This window comes from Cenococcum geophilum (genome assembly GCF_001692895.1).
Source record: "Cenococcum geophilum 1.58 unplaced genomic scaffold K441scaffold_5, whole genome shotgun sequence".
Taxonomy (NCBI): domain Eukaryota; kingdom Fungi; phylum Ascomycota; class Dothideomycetes; order Gloniales; family Gloniaceae; genus Cenococcum; species Cenococcum geophilum.
Genome location: NW_027137563.1, coordinates 1,855,476 through 1,876,723, shown reverse-complemented (window position 1 = coordinate 1,876,723; position 21,248 = coordinate 1,855,476). Strand labels below are relative to the sequence as shown.

At 42.3% G+C, this 21,248-nt stretch overlaps 8 protein-coding genes across 8 annotated transcripts; 4 read left to right on the top strand and 4 right to left on the bottom strand.

Moving 5' to 3' along the window:
- The first annotated feature begins 2,899 nt into the window (after positions 1-2,899).
- On the top strand, positions 2,900-3,530 carry K441DRAFT_255227 (uncharacterized protein). The gene has a single exon (XM_067640797.1). The coding sequence runs from the start codon at positions 3,080-3,082 to the stop codon at positions 3,434-3,436; it is 357 nt and encodes a 118-aa protein (XP_067508511.1). The 5' UTR covers positions 2,900-3,079; the 3' UTR covers positions 3,437-3,530.
- Positions 3,425-4,550, top strand: K441DRAFT_653420 (uncharacterized protein). The gene is made up of 2 exons (XM_067647539.1): positions 3,425-3,930; positions 4,002-4,550. Exons 1-2 carry the CDS (start codon positions 3,785-3,787, stop codon positions 4,189-4,191), a joined length of 336 nt encoding a protein of 111 aa, XP_067508510.1. The 5' UTR covers positions 3,425-3,784; the 3' UTR covers positions 4,192-4,550.
- Positions 4,551-4,626: 76 nt separating this feature from the next.
- K441DRAFT_255243 (uncharacterized protein) lies at positions 4,627-5,334 on the bottom strand. The gene has a single exon (XM_067640798.1). It carries the CDS (start codon positions 5,197-5,199, stop codon positions 4,804-4,806), a length of 396 nt encoding a protein of 131 aa, XP_067508509.1. The 5' UTR covers positions 5,200-5,334; the 3' UTR covers positions 4,627-4,803.
- A 226-nt stretch (positions 5,335-5,560) lies between these two features.
- K441DRAFT_673980 (uncharacterized protein) lies at positions 5,561-6,448 on the bottom strand (the record flags this gene model as incomplete). Its single annotated transcript, XM_067650697.1, has 1 exon — positions 5,561-6,448. One exon carries the CDS (start codon positions 6,446-6,448, stop codon positions 5,561-5,563), a length of 888 nt encoding a protein of 295 aa, XP_067508508.1.
- A 961-nt stretch (positions 6,449-7,409) lies between these two features.
- Positions 7,410-8,515, bottom strand: K441DRAFT_653416 (peptidyl-prolyl cis/trans isomerase). Its single transcript, XM_067647538.1, has 4 exons — positions 8,241-8,515; positions 7,754-8,157; positions 7,560-7,676; positions 7,410-7,469 (listed from the first exon to the last, which is right to left on the bottom strand). Exons 1-4 carry the CDS (start codon positions 8,241-8,243, stop codon positions 7,460-7,462), a joined length of 534 nt encoding a protein of 177 aa, XP_067508507.1. The 5' UTR covers positions 8,244-8,515; the 3' UTR covers positions 7,410-7,459.
- Positions 8,516-8,744: 229 nt separating this feature from the next.
- On the top strand, positions 8,745-9,290 carry K441DRAFT_540530 (uncharacterized protein; the record flags this gene model as incomplete). Its single annotated transcript, XM_067642600.1, has 2 exons — positions 8,745-8,824; positions 8,885-9,290. 2 exons carry the CDS (start codon positions 8,745-8,747, stop codon positions 9,288-9,290), a joined length of 486 nt encoding a protein of 161 aa, XP_067508506.1.
- Positions 9,291-9,789: 499 nt separating this feature from the next.
- Positions 9,790-10,377, bottom strand: K441DRAFT_684519 (mitochondrial 54S ribosomal protein uL14m; the record flags this gene model as incomplete). Its single annotated transcript, XM_067651788.1, has 3 exons — positions 9,790-10,097; positions 10,214-10,298; positions 10,363-10,377. 3 exons carry the CDS (start codon positions 10,375-10,377, stop codon positions 9,790-9,792), a joined length of 408 nt encoding a protein of 135 aa, XP_067508505.1.
- Positions 10,378-10,910: 533 nt separating this feature from the next.
- On the top strand, positions 10,911-13,335 carry K441DRAFT_628302 (uncharacterized protein; the record flags this gene model as incomplete). The annotated part of the gene is made up of 2 exons (XM_067646191.1): positions 10,911-11,006; positions 11,093-13,335. 2 exons carry the CDS (start codon positions 10,911-10,913, stop codon positions 12,974-12,976), a joined length of 1,980 nt encoding a protein of 659 aa, XP_067508504.1. The 3' UTR covers positions 12,977-13,335.
- Positions 13,336-21,248: the final 7,913 nt, after the last annotated feature.

Here is a 21,248-nt window from a genome sequence, read left to right as displayed (position 1 = left end):
AAGGGGAATCAGGTGCTGTTTCGCACGCGGTATGGGGACGGTAGAACTGAGGATGGCGAGCATAGGTATGTGCTGAAGGAGGAGGTGGGGAGGAATTGTGATGGGAATGGAATGTGCGGCGATGACGGTAGAAAGGGAAGAAGTAAAGAGGGTAAGGGTAAAGGGAAGAGGGGGAATGGGAGGAGAGGGAGTAGGGGTAGGGGTGGGGATGATAGCGACGATGATGGGGATGATGGGTCCCGAAAGGCAACTATCAGAGTTCAGAAATTGGGTAGAAAGTTGAATAAAGGGTTGAGGGGGGTGGATGACCGGTTGAATCATATTACTGATGGGTTAGGGCATATTAGTGGTGGGTTAGGCCAGTTGTCTCAGGCGATTCAAAGAGGTGGGAATGGTCGAGGAAGGCAATACCAAGGAGGGGGCCTTGGAGGCGCCTTCAATGACAATAAGTCTTATGGTGACGATGACCCCGGGGGAATTAGACCATCAAATCGACGGGACCCTAGAGGAGCCAGGATCTTTGGCAGGGGTCCTGGATACAGCTTACAACGGCTTGGCATGGTTAGAAATGGTTCGAACCTTTTTGACTCTTCCGAAATGCCTGCGTACGGCGCCTACGGCGGTATGGAGAGAACAAGAGGTAACGGCACGCAGTCTAGAGAAAGAAACGGAAGAGGAGGAAGAAGAGGTGGCCGTCATATACCTGGTGGGAAAATACTGAGGAATCCTATGCCTGGAGGGGGATACGAAGACGACTCTCAATTCACAATGCATGGTGGCAGGAACAGCATGCCCCATGATCTCGACGGCGGTCTGAACGATGCCGATCCCGAGCCCAATGATAATTGGACTGACATAGACGTAGGTTCTAGTAAGTAATTGGGCCACTGCTNCATGAAAAAAGACAACAATTTTTACGTTTGTATTGACTGAATCAGTTCACGCTGAATTACCGCAGCACCGGAGAGCGAGTCCTCCAGGAAGACCACGTAGACCAGGGCCTTCTCGACATCAGAGTACCCAGAGCAGGGTTCAACGCGGAGGTGTGCCACTAAGGAATGCGTATACAGAGGATGCATCCGAGTCTATTTGATATTAAAGAGCTTTGTAGAATTGCTTTGGAACTTTATCATATGATTGCGGTTTTCGGGGTTTAAAGTAACATCTATTTAGTAAGGCATGCACTAGCAGGGTTGCTAGGTTGGCTTACTATAAATGAGAAGCGGTGCGAGGTGTCATGAATACACAATATCAATAATCAAATGTAAAGAAGCGTATACTCTGAATGGGATGAACTTGCCGATAAATTAGAAATTGCCTTTCTGAAAGTAATGCTTTCAGAACCGCCAGCAATGGCAGTGCCTCCAGCAATACGTTGGGTTACGAGGCAAAGCAACCCAACCGAGATAAAGCGTAAGACATTCCGGCTCTGACAGGCTAATGATAGCCTACGGAAGCCAACAAGTCCAAACGCCACCTTCGAACAAGAAATCCTCGCATATGTCACAAACTATATCATCGAATAAGACACGGAGCATAGCATTTCTCCCAACTCGCAGTTGCAATAAGTGTCGAACAAAGGCCGTTAGTAAAACAACCAAAATGCCAGCCAAATAGAGCTTGAAGGAAAGTCCGAATCTCAGGTAACGGAAACAGATTATGGGCGCAGAAACCTAGTCGTACGCCCAACCTTCAGCTCACACACTTAGCGAAGAATTGAATAAAACATATGGCGGTGTTATGTGCACTTAGGAGAGTAGAGAGTGGGGGAGTCGTTGAGGGTGCAAGAACAGCTATAAAGATTTTCCGTCCCGACGTCGGAATTGCTTTGAAGAGTCTAATCCTCCCTCGAAGTCCTACAAGACGCTCTTGTCCAAAAATGCTTTTCTATATAAGAACTTATTAAAATTTCTGAATCTCTGCCTCAATATAAAGACTCATGGTCTAGTGGTATGAGTATGTTGCATCCAACATCCCCTTATGTTCTATCTAATATTCGCTAGCGTTCGCTTCACATCTGGGTGATTAGCTTTCAAAGCGCGAAAGGTCCTGGGTTCGATCCCCAGTGGGTCTACGCCTTTTTGGCTGTCATCTGCAAATGACAGAGATTTTTTATGTGCCTGTAAGGGATAGCTGCGCATCCCTGTGACTGGCCGAGGCGAATCAGAAAACTATCGACTTAGAAACCCTTTTCAATCACTACGTGCCTATTTGGTCGACTATGTATCGATTTAGAACCGTGGAAATTGGGTTTTGTTTTGCTTTTCATAGTGAGGGATTGCCGTGCCCCCTGAATAGCCTCCAAAATTATTTGTATTGCAGGGGGTTCTCTAGCTATTTTTAGGTCGGGCAGCTTCCAGGATTGTTAGTTTATACGTGTCGATCGGAAGACCAAAAGATAAAAAGAATGATAATTATGTCTTATTGCAAGGGGCTCTAGAGCCTCATTATATACACTAAGTAGGTGTCAAAGGCTGACGTCGACACTGACGTTGATTTGAAACTGTTACCTCATTGCCACTTAATCGACATCGGGTAATAGGTAATAGAAAGGTAATAGAAATAGTATGAAATCATAAGGTGATAGGCAACTAGAACGGGAACGGGGTAATCACCAAAATCCGACCTGGATCGACAATACGATACAGGAGCATATCATAATTGCATCTTCTCCCAAAGATACCATTTGATATTAAATCGGTAGAGGAAATATCTGGGCATATTACTGCCATAAGCTCGATTACAACTAGATTGTTAGTCAGATGCTCTGCACGGCTTGATGTTCTCAGCAGCTACAGCAAAGCCTATATTGAAACCCTAAACTGTCCCTTGAACCGTCAGTGAACTACGTTATCGATAAGGATATTGCCCGTGCATAAAACACTAAAAATCTATGCGTCCTGATTGGCCAAATCCTTATCGATAACGTAGGACGATAATTGACGGTTCAAGGGATAAAGGTCTTTTCCGAAAGTCACTTAGTAATACTTATCACCAGCAATACAAACAGGTTGTTCAGCCCCCGAACAGCAATGTTAAGTCCGTCTTAAACCCAAAACCAATGCAATCCTGAATTAAAATGAAAGTAGTCTGTGATGGGCTGGCGAACCAGCTCCCGACATTCCCGGAAAAGCCTTCTCGGCAGAAACCGGAACATTCCAACTTCACCCCTTCTGACCCCATCGCCCAACGCTCCCTAGGTCCCCCCAGCACGCGCCCAACTCGCGCGAAGCCCAGCATCACAGCAGACCAAGCTCCCGGGATTAGCCTACGCAGTTCCAATGCTCCGCGTATGAGAGCGCTCTGCCGCATCGTTATCTGCACTGAACTCAGCGGCGCGGTGCAACGTGGGCGCAGTGCAATGCGCGCACGTTTGGCAAGGCTGCAGTGCGAAATCGGCCGGTTAAGGATCGTTAACCCGCCGGTGAGGCTCTGATCTACGGGAGAGCGTTACGGGATTAGGCGAGACTTCAGATGATGGTGTGAGGGTCACCTGTTCGCCCCGCACAGAGCTATGTCATATGACGCGACCGCAGCTTTGAGCTGCGTATATACGCTGCTGGCACATACAGCGACGACTTTTCAGAGCTTAAGGGCTAATTTCATGAGGGATATTTCGTGAAAAACTTTCACCTGTGCCTGGCATTGTCAAGCGCTTGTGCTAGAATTACCTCACCTCGGATATTTCTATATCGGGAATGTCAAGGACAGCCCGCACATATCAAATATAATTCCAACCTTCTCAGTTCTCTAAACCCATCCAAAGACACGCACCGCCGCCACCATGGTCACGATGCTTCAAAACGCACCTCTTCCACCGCGTCACTTCTCCACCGCTGCCCGTGTTTATCCCGCACCGCCCCAATTCCACACCTCCAAACCACCAACCACGCCCAACATTCCTAAAGCCGGCGGCCGAGCAGGAAAAATGTACTTACCCCCTTCCCTCATTCCTCGTACCCCAAACCAATCCTGAACTGCCAAACTAACACGCCCCTCAGCACCGCTCTGGCAGCCTCCCTGGTCGTATTAGGCGTCCTCAGCACGACACCGCTCTCGCCCCTGCACAGCTCGCCTAGCCCCGCCGAGAGCGAGAAGAGCGATCGCAATGCCGCCTTGATGGACGCGTATGGCGATCGCATGAGCCTAGCGGATATGGAGAAGGCGCTCGAGGCTTATGAAGTACGGTAGCGATGCAGTAGTGAGGTTGGGTTGGAATCTTTTTTGGGACGGCTGTGCAGGAGGCGGGTTGGGCCGCTGCGGCCTGCGGGCTTGTGGAGCGGGATGGACATGGGGTGGAGTTTGCGTGACTGGGGCAGTTTCGGGTTTCGTGAGATTAGAAGCGCTGAGTGATTAGTGTTGGTGTTGAAGACTGAATAGCGAACGTGTGAAGCAAATGAAGGAACCTCGGAAGTCATGGAAGGGTGGAACGCACGGAGACATTGCATTGCATCGCATTGCACTGCATTGCATGGAAGAGGGAAGGGCAAAAGTATGATCGTGCATAGCTCCTCCTAGATTGAATGCAGGAAGAATAGCACTGCTCGGAGACGACCACGTGGATAAAAAGATATCAAAGCAGCGTTTCAGTCCACTTAGATCCAAGACCATGGTACTCACCCATTGGCAAACGAAAAGCGATCGCTTGGGAAACTTGGAACGGTTTCAGGCCCAAAACTGTATACTGCAGCATAGCTTCATCTTACCCTAAGATTTACCCCACTTCTTACGCTCTAAGCTGTATTAAACAAAACCAATTCCTTCGTCCCGGTACTGTCTAGATCTTAGGTCGCATGTACATACCTAGTAGGCTCCACAAGTTAATTCCGTCGATCCACGAGGAGATAGACGGGTATGCGGCTCAGATGGGCAAGCAGTGTGTCTTTCGATATGAACTGATGGTCTGAGCACGCCTGATGGTCTGAGCACGCCTGATGGTCTGAGCACGCCTGATGGTCTGAGCACGCCTGATGCGGAGCCAAGCTTTCCACGTCGCTGACCATCCACATGGAGCATCTTAGGCCACCAGCTTTTCTTTTTCTTCCCGTCCCAACGGTCGAGTAGATAGCTGGGATTTCGGCTTGCTTTTTGAGGGTCGAATGAAGGGGCAGCGGCAGCTCCCGTCAGGGATGAGGGGCAAAGAGCTATCAGTAGCACAGGGCACGAGCTTAGTAGGACATGTGGTTGCACGAAAGGCATCTTAAGGCTCTTAAGATAGTGTTAAGGAAATATTCCATAGCGCGAGCTTCAGTCAATCCTGATACTAAAACAAAGAGAATCATCACGGCTACTTTACTAAAGCCCAGATAGATGTCATGAAGAATGGAAGAAGGAATATCGTCACACAAGCCCCAAGAAATTACGTAGGAAATCTAAACTTTTCTCTTTCGTCATACTCCCATCATGCAGCGCCAAACAGCCTCGACCCGCAGCACTTTTCCCCTTCCCACCTGCCCTATGCGTGTATCTTAACCACTATCAGCTCCACCCACTCTAGCCTGCGTTCCCCCTTCCGTCTCTGGGCATTTTGGTTCACTGCCACAAACCACCTCACTAGCACTCATGCACCCCACCACCCCATGCTCATCACTCCGACACCCACCGACATGCTGAGTCTCTTGCCCTTGTCGTCCAAACTGCCGACCAATTCCTTCTTCCCAACCCACCATGCCTCGAACTCTGCGCCCGAGTCTGCAAACGCACGGTCAGCACGCTTGCACTCCGCCCATTCCGTCTCGACTCTGCGAGCGGAATGTCGGAGGCGTGGAAGCGAGTCGGTGCGCAAGTAGGATAGCTCGGCAGCATAGTAAGCATTGTGTGGGTTGAGAGGAGTAGTGAAGGCGCGGCGGTGATGATGACTGGTTTGGGCAGCAGCANTCATGGTCGGAGAGAGCGATAGGGGAGAGATGGATGCGATTGGATGGTTGTAGGAGAGGAGAGGAGAAGAGGAGACGGATGAAGGTGGCGATGCTGATATTGGCGAGGAGAAGCCAGAGTCGTGTCGCGCGCTGCTAGCGTTGCTTGCAGTGCGCGGTTTGACGATAGTAGTAGCGAAGCGATCTCCAAGCTCGGGTCCGCCTAATTGAGATTTCTCCTCGGGCACAGAATTTAGAGACCCGCTCAGATTTTCAAGCCGCTCAAAGCCAGTAAGGACGGCAGCTCCGGCATGCTGCATGGCAGCTAAGCTTGCGAGAAGTTGGCGGGGAAGGCAAGCCCAAAGGTCTTGTGGCATGTACCACGCCGGGAGATGAGCTGGGTTATAGCTGAAAGCATCTCCATCCCTAGGGCATGGAGTCCGGGGAGTCTCGATTTTGGGAGTGGACGGAATCGGGGATGTAGCGGAGAAGGAACGACGCACAGATGGGCGGCGTTGGTGATTGGGATTCCTGCTGGTCGGAGAAGCATAGATGGGTTTCCCATGAGAGGGAGACGCAGGAGCGACGGCCATGACCGGTCAGGTAGTAATAATTTTGTCAGAGGCGGAGATGATGGCGGAGACTCAATTGGTGTTGCCTAGGTGGTGAGGACGATCGGGGCGTGAGGGCGATCTTAGCGGGCTGCTGCGGGATGAAGAACAGTCGTGGCGGGGGAGTCTTGCGGTAAATGAAGGTTTTAGGAAACTCTATCGCAGCTCCGGGGTGGATAGTAACCTGACGCAACTCGTTGGTCAGGATGATCTGACCGAATCGGAGGGCGATGCGTGGACCCGAAAGCCCAAACCCTTTGGAAGAGCGGCTGCAAGCGGGAGAGGCAGGGCTGGCGTGATGTGACGGGCCAATGCGGGGTGGCACTTGGCGGAGTTGAGTCTAGGCCATCTTTCGAGTTGTGATGGTCTTGCAAAGCAGGTACCGGGAGTGTCAGACACAATTGGTCTGTCCGACTTTTTGATGCCGTGGCGAGGATCGGGTTGTCTCGGGTGGGTAAATCGATCCCGGGAACGCCACGAGAGGGAATGGCGTTGCAGGATCTACGCTGCAGAATTGATACTTGGTGTTGGGCTAAGATGCCCCGTTGTGTTGGTGCAAAAATCTTCTGCTCCTCGTCGCTTGGTTGGGAGGGCCTTTGGTATTGATATACCTTTTAGTCTCTACCGGCATCTGCATTCCGTAAAAACCCTTAGTCTGGGGAGGCTAGACGCCTGGTTAGTAGTCATATGATAGCGTGGTAGGTGGATAAGCAAAAATAGACAGGAGGTGCATCGTTTGACAAACTGCGTGATAGAGGTTGTAGATTCCGTAGTAACACGTGTAATTACTTGGTTTCAATGTCCTCATGACGACCCATGCCCCCAAAATGTTTATGCCATTTATGGGCTTATCTCTCCGAACCACGCCAACCAACCCTTGGGACCTCGTGGGCAAGAAAGGTGCGTTATATTTGTGCCACTGGCATTGCTCCATACACCCATTTGGACGACCGCATAGCATAATCCAAACGCCGAAGACGGCACCATGAACACCTACTCAAGTCTAAGTAGAGCAAAGTTTTTTAAATTAGTAGCTGTGATGCCACGTGGACGAGTGGTGATAAAGCTTCCGAACGTGCAGAGAAAAGCTTACCTCTCGATCAAGTGCAATCCCGAGGCTGTTTCCACCACCCTACTAACCTCACCGGGTTTGAGTGCAAATGAAGCATCTTCAAACTCCTTTTGCATATCACCTCTACCGAAGAAGCCCCTATCACGAGTTCGTTAGTGAGTGCTGCCCAACCTATATCAATATATGCCAGACCCGCTGGCGCTGGCCCAACTTACAGGTCACCTCTCTTCCGCGCACTACTGCAGTCAGATTCGGTAATGGCAAGGTCTCCCAAACTTGTCGTTCCCGCTCGAATCCGCGCTTCGTGAGCCAGAATAATGCTCATGGCCTCTTCCTTGGAGCGGGTGATTTTAGCCTCACGCCAACTAGCAGGTCGACGACTGCCGTAATGCTTTATCAATAAGTGTGCGCATCGAATTTTTCCATCATGGTTACCGGGGCCTTCCGCATTCAGGCCTTTAGAGCTATGAAATTTCGCCATGTAGACCTTCAGCTTCTCTGGATCTGTATCTGCTGGGGGTTCCCATCTCGACTCTTTGGTTCCAGGGCAGAAGTAGTATGGTAGGTTCTTCGTATTTGAGCGGCGGACTTCCCAGCCTGATGGAAGACCTGATTCCTCCTGCGACAAGAGATGTGAGTCAACAATTGATGACTGGAGCGGCAAGTAGACGATACTAATCGGAAAAAGGCGTAGGGACGTACCATCATAGCTATGCGATTTCTTTCGTCAGGGAAGGGGACAGGTGTGGAAAGGACTCTTCGATGAGATAGCGGTGCAATGAAGCCGTAACCGCGGCGACTTGACTAGCGGTGGAACTCGAGCTGTCAAATACTCGTGGGACGGTTCGCCGCAGTGAGCCTCGTCTGTGCTCGCGGGGTGTTGAGCGGCACGAGTGGCACTTCCGCTGCCCAGGTGATTAGTTACACGCCAAGGGTAGATGAGTCAGGTGTCGTAATTAATTCTGATTGCGGCTGCTAGCGCCAAATGACTCTGAAGCCATTCACAGCCTCTTCAAGAAGCTGTCTCACGCGCATCGTCCTCTTAGTTTCTTCAGTTTCTCAGCACCGACTCCCAACCCTTTTAATACGACAAGTGTAGGCCCGCATTCCCAAACGCTAACCTCTGCTGCTACCCGCCAACCCCGCACCCTCCACACTCACCGCAACACCAAGCACTCGTCACTCCCCATTCAGCAGCCGTAAAGTATGTCTGCATCACCAGAAGCCTCTGAGACTGCGGCAGAAGCGGCGCCCAAGAAGATTCTGTTTCGCTTCTGTTCAGAATGGTGAGTCAACCGCATCATTCTATCTTTATGCGCATTTACTAATTAAACTCTCCAAAACAGTTCCAACCTCCTCTTCCCTAAGGAAGACAAGGAAAACAGTCAGCTGCTCTTCGCATGCCGCACTTGCTCTTTTACAGAGCCCGCCCCATCTGCCTGTGTTATGCGCCATGAGATAGCATCGACGGTTGGAGACACCGCCGGCATCACCCAGGACGTCGGCCAGGACCCAACGGTTGGTCTTTCCGACTCTCTTTCCGACACATCTCTTTCCGGCCCCCTTCCCGACTTTTGTACAATGTGTGGACAGGAGGTCTTCTGCGAGATATGCGGCCAGGAGACAGAAAATGGCTTCTACATCGAAGCTGACGACGAAGAGTCTGCTCTTTATGGTCCCATTACTCGCTCCTCCACTCCACATCACAGTTCAACCCCTCAACAGGAGAACAAGCACTTTTCAAAGACCTGAGCGTGCTCGCACGTTGTTTCGTCGCTTGTTGCGCTCATCTTTGGGCTATGCTTGGCTAACTTATGTCGTCTTTTCTTGCGTATAGCTGCCCAGGATTCAAAAACCCTGTCCAACTTGTGGCGAGAACGAGGCGGTTTTCTTCCAATCACAGCAGCGAACTGCTGAAACAGGAATGGTGAGAGTTTACCTGTCTCTTTTCTTATATTCATTCAAGCATAGTTAACCCACGCTATGGCTATCAGAAACTCTACTACGTGTGTTGCGCCTGCGGAAATGTTTGGCAATAGGCAAGTCTAGACGTATCCTTAACGTTCAGCATCTCCGGCGCAAACGGTCCAATATGGAATATATGGCATTGAGACGGAGTTTAGGGTTCATTATGATTAATTTTATTGCTTGGTGCTCTAGCGATTTTGGGTCTTGATATCCATAGACATGCTATACAAAAGCATAATACACTATTTCTACAGTTGAACATTTCCCATAAAGATTTCCACGCCTATAAATGCATCGGTGCCAATGACAAAATCTTGGACCACTTCTTATCCCGTAACTCCGATGCGACAATACCGTTCAACCTGGAACCAATGGGTTCCCCGGCCTTATTTATCAACACACATGCATTGTCGTCAAATTTCACCACGCTTCCGTCTGGCCGTTGGTATTTTTTCGCGGTCCGAACAACAACAGCATGCCGTATATCACCTCGCCGTACTTTGTGCGCTGCGCCGATAGAGACGCTGCCTCCTGGACCAGACTCAGGCCCGAAATTACGCTGTTTCTGAACTACCACTACTATGCGGTCTCCTAGAGGTGGCGTGTCAACGAAAGGCCGAGTTTATAATGGAGCACAGGTGCCAAGGGGAATGGTAGGATAGAAGTCTCGACAGTTCTTGCAGTTGAGATAAGGTATGGCCACGCACCAACTTTGGCAGGCCTCTTTGATCGCAAAACATTTACGCACTCGACTATTGCGGCGCCGGAGTTGTCGATGCAATTGATGAGGGTCTAGCTCAGTCCTAGTCAGTTGACCGGTTTTTGTCACACAGCCCTGTATAAATGGACCTCATACCTTGAGCTGTATCATTCTGCTAGACTACCACAACTCAAGTTGCTAAAGCCCTCCTGACCGTCGGCCCCTTGCAGTGGTGGTGCTGTTTGCTTGTTCGCTGTCGTCTCTGCGAAGGGTGAGGCGGAAATGGAAGATTCCGCGAGTTGTTCTGCGGGTGAAAAATCCCAGCCGCGCCTCCTCCGCGCCTCGCCTCGAATCGCGCCCCCAGAACAAATCCTCGAGCCAGGGTGTTCGCCGCCCATCCGCGACTCAGCCTGCGTCTCACGCATTCTCTTCACCGCGTCAATTCAGCATTTCAGCTGTGCATAAAGCAGCAACAGTCGCTCCTTCGCCACGTCTCTCTTTGTGTTTTTCTTTTAGGTTTTTCTCTCTGCATGGCGTTCTGTTTTCTTCCACAACCCTTGTAAATCTCGTTCCCTTTCCTACGTCACCCCCCAACCTCCCCCTTTTGCGCCCAAAGGAACAGATTGTCAGACCTTCGCCTTGTCGACCAGCGAGTATAGCGGTTTCCTTGTATTCTCATGGTCCACAAAATCGCCGAAGAGACCATGGCTTTGAGAGAAACCCTTGCCAAAAAGGGCGGCTTGACCTTCTCGCAACTTGCTTCATATGACGACCTAATCACTGATGCGCTTGTTGACCGAGTGAGTCAATCTCACATCCTCGAGGGTCGCTCCCGACAGAAACCCATGCGCGGTCACTTACGCTGACTCTACTCTTTTTGACGCAGGTGTATTACTGGACCACTATTCGCAAGAATCGCGCGCGCTATTCAGCTTCGCGCGGCATTCACGAAGAAGAGATAGCGGATATTATTCGAAAAACCGTCATTATCGAAAAAGATGCGGCGAAAGCAGTTACGCAGCTACTCCAGCTGCAGGGATTGCGCAACTACGTACAGCGGCTTTCGACTGCTGACGAGAAAGAACACTTCCAACGCCATTTGCGCAAGTACGTGAACATGTATATGCCAGATTGTCCTTTTGAAGTCACTACTACGAACCGTTATACGATTACTACACATGAAGCGTCTGTCACGGCAAGAAAAGAGATCAGGAAGGGAGAAGAGATTAAATACCTCAGTGGCATCCAGGTTGCCATGACCGAAGAAGAAGAAGAAAATTTAGATCTCACAAGACGCGACTTCAGTATTGTTGTATCTAGCCGCAAGAAGACTCGATCGCTATTCTTGGGGCCTGCGCGGTTTGCGAATCATGATTGCGACGCCAATGCAAGGTTATCTACAAAAGGACCACACGGGATGCAGATCGTTTCAGTCAAGAACATTGATATTGGCGAGGAAATAACAGTGTCATATGGCGAAGGCTATTTCGGTGATGATAATGAAGAATGTCTCTGTGCATCATGCGAAAAGCAACAGATTAATGGCTGGGTGCCTATCAGCGAGAAGGCCGGGAGCGAAGACGGCACGCCTGTGCCTGAAGAAGCTCTACAGGAAGGCCCATATTCATTTAGGAAAAAGAGGAAATACCTCTCAGAAAGTGAAAATCCGTCGCGGCCTTCGTCGCCATCGTCGCCAGACCAACGGAAACGGCAGCGGGTTGATGAAGCTCAAGTTGCGCCTTCGTCACTTTCAGTCGAATCAAGACGATTAGGACGACCCGGACGGCTGACAAGTATTAAGAAGGAGCGCAGTACATCCTCACTCAGACAAGAAATACCTCTATCGAGCATCGAAGACCCTACAGTAAATGTATCATCAACTGCAACGGCGACAAGAGATATAAGAAACCAACAACGCGACGGACTTCTTACTGTCACATTAGAGGAAGCAGAAATATCGCGATCTACTTCTCCTTTTTCATCTACTGCTGATGGATCACCTCAATCAATTCCATCAACTGAGGCAACCTCGGTTGACGGAGACACCACTATGACAGGTACACAACAGATCACCAAAAAAGAAGTCACTTGTATGGTAACAGATACTACAAGCGAGGTCTCAACAATAGCCATAGTGAATCCAGCAATTACGTCTCTTGTCGATGACGCTTCCTCGGATATCTCTGAACTATCTTCTAGCTACGAGCTGGATGACGTGCTCCGTCAAGTTGTCGCTCGCAAGCGATCTAGAACACCCCCAGTCTCTCGCACGACGCGCTCTCAAAGCCGCAGATCGGAGACCCTTGGCAACGTCACCCCAACTACGCTCGACTCTATTGAGTCGGGCACGTCAACCTATCAGCGACGCCCAGGTGACTATACCCTAACTCCGCTTCTGCTCTCCGCGAAATACAGTCGCTGGGTGGCTTGTCGCACATGCGAGGCCGACTTCGTGCAGGAAGACGCGTATCTTACTCGCAGCGAGTGTCCGCGCTGTGAGCGGCACTCAAAACTCTATGGATACGCGTGGCCAAAGACTGATAAGGAGGGCAAACATGATAAGGAAGAGCGGATCCTGGATCACAGAACTATTCATCGTTTTGTCGAACCAGAAGAGGAGAGAAGCATTCGAAAGGGCAAGCGCGCGTTGAGAGAGCAGTTGCTGCTGAAGCGCGAGACAGAAGAAAGGGAGAGGGAACGCACTATGAGCATGGAGGTTGAGAGCCCAGGGCAAAGGTCCAGCAAGCGGAGGGGGAGGATGACAATGTGAGAGGCTCATATAGGTACTTTACTGGCGTTTAATAGAAATATTGGGACGGAATGGAACACAATCTTCAGGCGAGCTTTCTCTATTTGTCTCATTAGGCTATGGCTCGATTTATCTGCGGGTCTATTTTTCACGTATAATGCATGTCTAGGCTGGCGTTAGTGGTGTTGATTCGTCATCATCGGCATTTCAAATAGTGCTTCTGGGTAATCTGTCTAAGCTGGTCTCAAGCGTGGCGGCATGGGCGTCTCATGCCTGTCACTGGGTTTCATGCTGCAAACCCCGTCATTTTATCTTACGCCTTTGTATTTTTAGAACTACATAATGCGCATTAGAAATTTTTCGAAAATTTAATTGCCCTGCGCTATCTCGTTCTGCGACGAATGAGCAACGAGTGTTAAAATAGGTCACTACTAATCATACACCCCTACGCAAACAAGCTTGATCCTTCCACTTCAAGTTAGAATATCACGTGTGTTTGACTTGTTTATACCTAAATCGCGCAAATCGAAGTGCAATACGTACCTTCAAGATCGTCCAATATTGACTGGTAGGACTACGGAGTGCTCTACGAGGCGCTGCAAGAACTAGATTGAGTGCTGCTGCCTCTATTTGACGTCTGTGGATTGCCTCTACGAACATGCCCGCGCCCGCGCCCGCCCACGGGTAGTGCAGTATTTCGCTCGAATGCTGAGAGCTCCCGCCGAGTAGAGTTATCAATGCGATCCGCGACCGCGACGACATTCTACTATTACAGGCTCTTAAGAGCAAGGCAAATGCGAGGTGTTGATTTAGGTATGGGCGCTTGGTGTTGTTTTCGTGATATGGGGTGAACAAGTCAAACACACGTGATATTCTAACTTGAAGTGGAATTCTAAGCTTGTTTGCGTAGGAGTCTGGAAATAATGCATCTGCTTTTAGTTTAGCGNCATGCACGTCACTTTACAGGGACTTGCAATATCGGCTTCCGCTTTCCGCATCCGAGATTTTCTCAGCACACGGACTTTCTGCAGCTCTTGGCACTGCACTTTACCTATACCCACGACCTACAGTACTTTTAACATAGCAAGTAGTGTGTAAGTTGCCGGTGGCTTTAGTTTAGTTGGCGCAGCCACCCTTGCCATTTGTTGACCCGATTTTTATAACTCGACACACCACCAATCTAAAATTTTGGCGAAGGCGTGGCAAAAATACTAGAAACTTAATCAACCACCTCGCTACGCGAGGTGGCGTCTTGCTGTTTCGACTTAAGTGGCCTTTCGCTGTTTATGACGTTAGGCTGCCTTATTAATTTTTACCACTTTATATATAGTCTTACTTTTTATAGGCATTTTCTTTTACTATAGTAGTATTAAACACTCCTTAATTATTTTGGTTTATTTCCTATTATATATAGAAGGTTTAGGGTTATATATATTATAAAAAAGTTTAATTTTTAATTTAATTTAATTTACCCTTTACTTCTTTATAATATATAAATAAATTTTTAAATTAGGTATTATTTTTATATACTACCTTAATAGCTATTAATAAAAAAAATATACGATAATATAAGCAAAATATAGCTTTTTAATAATAATAATAACAATCAATTTATATAGGTATTTAATATATAATTTTTTTAAATTAAGTATAATATAGGGTTTTCTTAAATAGAGTTTCTCCCTATATATATAAGGAGTAGTCTATATAGGCCTAATAGTGATTTAAATTAGACGTTAAGCAATAAATAATAATTAATGCTACTAAATATATAAATGCGTTATAAAAGTATTAAATTAAAATAGTTAATAAGCTAATTTTAATTATAGGCCTAAAATTTTAAATTTTAAAAATTTTAAAAAATAATATAAGCTTATATATATTTAATATACTATATAAAAAGCTATTTATATAAGCTAAACCCTTTTATTTATTATTTAATTAATAATCTAATTTTTAATAAAAGTATATTAGCTTTAATAATATTAATTAAGATTAGAGCTATCTATATATAAAATCTTAAGTTATATAGCTAAGAGGCTAAGGAGTTATAAGAGATTTTTAAAAATATTATATATAAAATAAAACTATATATATAGTAGTAATTTATAGTAATATTAATTATACTTACTATTTTTAACTAAGTTAATAGCGATTTTCTATTCCTAAAATAGTAAATTTTAATTAACTTAATATTTAGAGCCGGTAGAACTCTACTATTTGTATTAACTTAATAATATAAGTAAGTTATATCTAGGGGCACGAAATACGTATAGTATCGTATACTCTTTTATATAACGAAGCCTTATAGCAGGAACTACGGTAGACTTATTAATGGGCTGGGTATATAGGTATAGAATAGTTAATAATGTAAACATAACTAGTGGAGTGGTTGCCTAATAAATTAACTCTAATTATATTCTAAGATTTACTATAAAGGAGAGAACTATTTAGGTAAGGATTATAGTCCTTTAAATATATAACCGTACTCCTAAGAAATCCCCTTTATACGTAAGGTACGTATTATACATATTATACGTACGTTCCCTTTATACACTATATATACTATATACAACGTTATATAACCTTAGTTACTATTCCTTATTATATAGCTCTATTGGCTCTATTTTAGACCGTGCCTATATTAACTAACTAGCTTCTTTTAACTCCTCTCCTAGTAGTTATAATATTGTACTTAAAGCGTCCATAATACTATCTCCCTCCTTTTTATCTTCGTCCTTAAAGACGCTTAATATCTCTAAGTTGTTTACTAAAGGTGTAATATCTGTCTAATTAATTTGGTTAATATTATTGCTTATTATACCTAAAGCTTCTTCTTCTTTATAAGCGTAATATCGTGCTTATACTATTGCTGCGATATTATCTCTTAGTGAGATTATACTATCTCCGTATTCTCGCTGTTTAAAAGAGGAATTAGTTTATATTACGTTAGCGAGTCTATTCTTGCAATAACTATCCTCTTACTTAGAGTGCACTAAAGTAAATATTTATTCGTTCTACGACGTTTGCTTTATCTCTAATGCTAAATATATATAACCTATTACTTTTAATAGTTGTCTAGTTTCTTAACTAATTTATTTTAGGGTTTTATATTTAATCTACTGCTGCGTGGCTAGATAGTAAACTATCTTAAGCCCTTATTAAGTTAGAATGTTCTTATAATATAGAGCAGAAGGCCCTTAAAGCCTATATTACGGCGTCTACTTAATTACTCCATCTTAAGAAGGTTTGTAAGAAGGTTTGTTTTAAGGAGTAGAAACTTATAAAATAAGGTTTATAGGAACTTAGTAATAAAAGAACGGATTTTCTTCTAATAGAGAAGGAAATAGATCTAAGTAGTTTAGTAACTGCTCTTCTTAGGTTCCTCTTAGGTAACTTATTCTTTAGTAATCCTTTTTTATTAATACTGCCTAACCTAATTTCTTCTAATACTCCTATACCTTTCTTATAGCGTTTTTTAGATTCTCTAGTAGCTTCTAGGTAGTCTTAGTGTAGCCTATCTACTTAACCTTATACTATATTTTATTATTAATGTCCTTATAACTAATAATCCTTAAAACTTACTATTTGTCTTCCTCTTATTCTTTATATATATCTGCTTTATAGACTAGTAGCTTAATATTTCTATATACTGGCTCTAGTATCGCGATATACTATATAGGGTAAATCTTTATTTTAGCTGGTAGGTTTAACTTAAATATAACTAGTGAAATCCTTTATATAATTTCGAAAGGTCCTAGTCTAATATAGTTTAACTTCTTACTTAGTCGTTAACTCTTAAAAAATTTGTATAGTAGCTATACTTTATCTCCCTCCTTAAGATCTAGTTCCTTAGATCTCTTAGTATTATAGTACTTTTTTATTCTCTCTTATACTTTCTTTGCTAATTCTATAAGGTCTATATAAAGATTTATTAACGTCTTTATTCTTTCTTTAGCTATGCTACTTATTTTCTTTACTTACTATAGTAACAACGATATTCTTGGCTTATATTTATAATTTGCCTTAAATAGTAATATGCCTATTCCTTCCTATAGTGTTATATTATATATAAACTATATAATTAGTAATAACAATACCTAATTATTCTATGTGTAATTAATATAATATCTTAGATACTATTCTAGCGTCTAATTTAATCTTTCTATTTAACCGTCTGTCTGCGGGTAATATACGGTAGAAGTTACTACTCTAACTCCTTACTCTGCTAAGAATACTTCCTAAAATACTACTATAAATCTTGGATCTCTGTCTAATATAATTTTACTTAGTGCTCTATATTTTACAAATACTTCTTTAATATAAATTTTAGTAATATCTTCTGCTAATATTTCTTCTATATATGCTATAAAGTAGCCCTACTTTATAAGCTTATCTACTATTACTAAGATTGCGTTATAATCTTGTCCAGTAATAGGATCTCTTAACTTTAGTAACTTAATAATAAAGTCCTATAATATGACTTCCTATAGTCTTTCTAGTATTTTAATAGGTTATAGCCCTCCGTATGGCTTATGCCTTATTAGTTTATTTTTTTTAATAATCTAAACACTCTTTTATTACTTTTTTTTATAATATTCTAAATTCCGTTAATAATATATTCTTCCTAAAGTCTTAATACTAAGCCTATTGCTCCATTATGTCCTTAAGTTATTCCCTTATAGAAATCTTCTACGAAATACTCTACTATGCTCTTTAGGATATACTTCGCTTTTCAATTTTTATATATATCCATCTATAAATCTTCTAGCTATATTTTTAGAATTCTCTATACCTAAAAGCTTTTTAGTATCTTATAGACTCTTTCTAGTTTATTATCCTCTTAAATTACTACTAGTTTAGGGTAATTATATTTAATCTATCTATCCTTATCTCTATATAGCATTACTCCTAATAGCTTCTTATTATTTTATAGTTTAGCTTTTCTGCTAAGTATATCTACTCTTATATTCTTAGTTCCTTTAATATACTAAATCTTAAAATAGTATTCTGTAAGCATCTCTACCTATCTAACTTATTTATAATTAAGTTCTTTTATTATTAGGAACCCTATTAGGTTCTTATAATCTATCTTAACTATAAATAGTTTCTCTACGCCTTATAAGAATGCTCTCTATTCCTTAAGTACTATAACTATACCTAATAACTCCTTATTATAGACGTTATAGTTTAACTCTAGTAGTGTTATCTTTCTACTATAATATAATACTGGGTGCCATATATCCTTATACTTCTATAGTAAGTATACTCCTAGTATATAGTCTAATATATCCGTTTTTACAACCGTGTCTAGTCCTAGTTAGTAGATCTTAAGGATTAGCTTCTAAGTAAATAACTCCTTAAGTTCTTTAAATAGCTTCCTCTACTTATTTCCCTATACCTATAGTTCCTCTTTCTTTATAAGCCTAGTGAATGGTTTAATATTCTTTAACTATTATGCTATAAACCTTCTGTAGTAGTTATAAAACCCTAGAAATAACCTTAACTATATTATATTCTCTAGGTCTTACCAACTTACTATAGCTTTAATCTTCTTTAGGTCCATGCTAATATAACCTAGTTTAATAATAAATTTAACAAAATTGGTCTTCCTTATAAAGAACTTATATTTCTTAATTGCTACTAGCATCTATTCTTCCTATAGTCTCTTTAAAACCCATTTAACGTATTCCCTATATTCTTCCTTAGTTATTAAGTAGATAATAATATTGTTAAGGTATACCATAATAAACTCATTAAGGTGTTCTCTTAATATACTATTAATTCGTTTTTAAAATATTACTAGTGCATTTATTAACCCAAATTATATAACTAATAGTTTATATAGTTCTTCTCTTAACCTAAAGGCTACCTTCTATTTATTGCCTTCCTTAATTCTAATTTAATGGTATGCCTATCTTAAATCTATCTTTATAAAGATTTATATATTGCCTATCTAATCCTAGATTTTGCTAATTAAGGGTAAAGGATACCTATCCTTTTAAGTAATACTATTTAACTGCCTATAGTTAATATATAACCTAAATTTCCTGTTTTTCTTTAGTATAAATAGTACTGGATAACCTACTAATGACTATAATAGTTTAATATATCCCTTTTATAAGTTTTCTTAGACAAACTCTTTAAGTGCTCTAGATTCTTCTTTAGTAAGCTTATAGGTTAGAAAGAACCTTAGACTTATTCCTAGTTCTAACTCTAACTTATAGTCCTATACTATATAATCTACTAGCTTTTTACTTTCTAGGCTCTATAGTTTCTTACCATACTTATAGTATCTCTTTAGTATATAACTTAAGCTTCGCTTAGTCTCTTTATATATTACTCTAACTTAGTACTATATTAACTTAGTTTACTATTATATCTTATAGCGTTAAGTATCTCTAATATTAACTTAACCTATAATCTAATTAATCTTTAGATTATATTCCTATAACTAAGGTATTCCTAATACTGCCTTATCCTGTCCTAATAGTAGGATATTAAAAGACATCTTAATTTATCTCCCTTTAATAGTTATCTAAATAGGTCTTATTTTAAGGTTGATAATCCCTCCTCTATAGGCTATTAGATCTCCTAAAATTGTAACTAATAGGTAAGGTTATTCCTTCTATCTATAAGGTAATCCTATTCTCTTAACTACTACTAGTAAGATATGGTTCCGCGCTACTTTACTATTTATTAGTGCTTTAAACTACTAATCTTACTAATTAACTTATAAATTTAGGTATTGTCCTTAAATTCCTTTAAGGGTCTAAGGCTTTACTACTAGCTCCCTCTGGTTTCGTAGGCCTCTACTGTTCCTAACTATTAGCTACTTAATCCTATCGCGCTTAGCTCGTTTTTTTTTAGCTAATACCTAGTTCGCTTTTTATCTTCTATATATTCTCTAGGTATTCCCACCACTATTATTTATCTAAATATTCTTCTATAAGGAATCTTCCTAGTTAAAGTATTAAGTCCCCTAACTTTTATACTTCTATTAGATGCTAGCTATATATATACTTAGTATTTCTATACTATTACTTATCTAGCGCCTAATATATTCTTATAGGGTACTTCTAATTTTTTTCCTTTAGATTCTTATGCATTTTATATATATTATCCACGCATACAATCTATAATAGCGTATAGTATACTAGGTGCTTTAGGTTAACTCTTAACTTATTTTTATCTTTAAGTTTAAACCTTTACCGTGCTAATCTAAACGTTATAACTTTATTTATAGGTACTAAGATATATCTTTCGCTTCTCTAGTCCTCTAATTATTCCTCTAGATCCTTTAACATTATAATTAAGGCTCCTTTAATATAAGTTATAGCCTTCTCTATAATTAGGTGGTCTTAAATAACTCGTTTATCCAACTATATATAAAAATCTTCCTACTTATTATTGTATCGCTGCCTATACCACTTTTAGTATAGCTATTAAAGTGTATACGGCTTATCCATAAGGAAGTATCTTCTTATTACTATATTATAACAGCCCTTTATATATTGTTCTTTAAATCTAGTAGGGATTCCTAAATCCTCTTTATTTTCTAGTTTAGTAAGCCACTTAGCTCTTAGTGTACCTACCCTAGGCCTATTAGTAATTCTTTATACTAGTACTCTATCCCTTATACGTCCTAATATACTAAATCTCTTATCTAGTTTCTATTCTTGCTATGCGATAATTCTTTATCTAAATTCTTTTATAGTTTCTTTTGGTTTGCGTCTTATAAATAGATTCTTAAAGTTTTCTTGCTTCTTGATCTTAGTATTAATTTTCTAATTTTATTGCTAAGCCTTACTCACAATTTCTTTAATGGTCCTTATTCTATTACTAAAATTTTAGTCCTATAAGATTCTTAATTCTAAACCTACTTCTATCTTAAGCTTAGCTCCAGCCTTAGTTTAACTAGGCTTTTATAGTATTCTCATCTTATCTTAAAAGTCTTAAATCTCACTTATCTTATCTTAAGAGTCTTATATCTTTAGGAAACTTCGTCCTGAGCTTATTTATATATTACTAAACTAAGCCATTACTCTGCCCTATTGGTTATCGTCTATTATAGGTCCTTAAGCTTGCCTTATCTCGCCTTAAGAATCTTAGTTATCTCTTATTTTGTCTTAAGAATCTTAAGCCTTTAGCCTTTTGCCTTTATTAAGTGCCGAAGTGGCTCGCTGTCCTACTTCTCTTATATCTTATAAAGCGATAGATATTGTATCTAGTGGGGTCTTAATCCCTACTAATATTCCCTATTTTATAGTGGAATTATCCTCTACCTCTTATA

Coding starts and splice junctions, on each gene's coding strand:
- K441DRAFT_653416 (XM_067647538.1), bottom strand. Junction 7,677..7,753: donor GCGCGGAAGAGAGGTGACCT/GTAAGTTGGGCC, acceptor AACTCGTGATAG/GGGCTTCTTCGGTAGAGGTG.
- K441DRAFT_255243 (XM_067640798.1), bottom strand. CDS start 5,199: ATGCCTTTCGTGCAACCACATGTCCTACTAAGCTCGTGCCCTGTGCTA.
- K441DRAFT_653420 (XM_067647539.1), top strand. CDS start 3,785: ATGGTCACGATGCTTCAAAACGCACCTCTTCCACCGCGTCACTTCTCC. Junction 3,931..4,001: donor GGCGGCCGAGCAGGAAAAAT/GTACTTACCCCC, acceptor CACGCCCCTCAG/CACCGCTCTGGCAGCCTCCC.
- K441DRAFT_255227 (XM_067640797.1), top strand. CDS start 3,080: ATGAAAGTAGTCTGTGATGGGCTGGCGAACCAGCTCCCGACATTCCCG.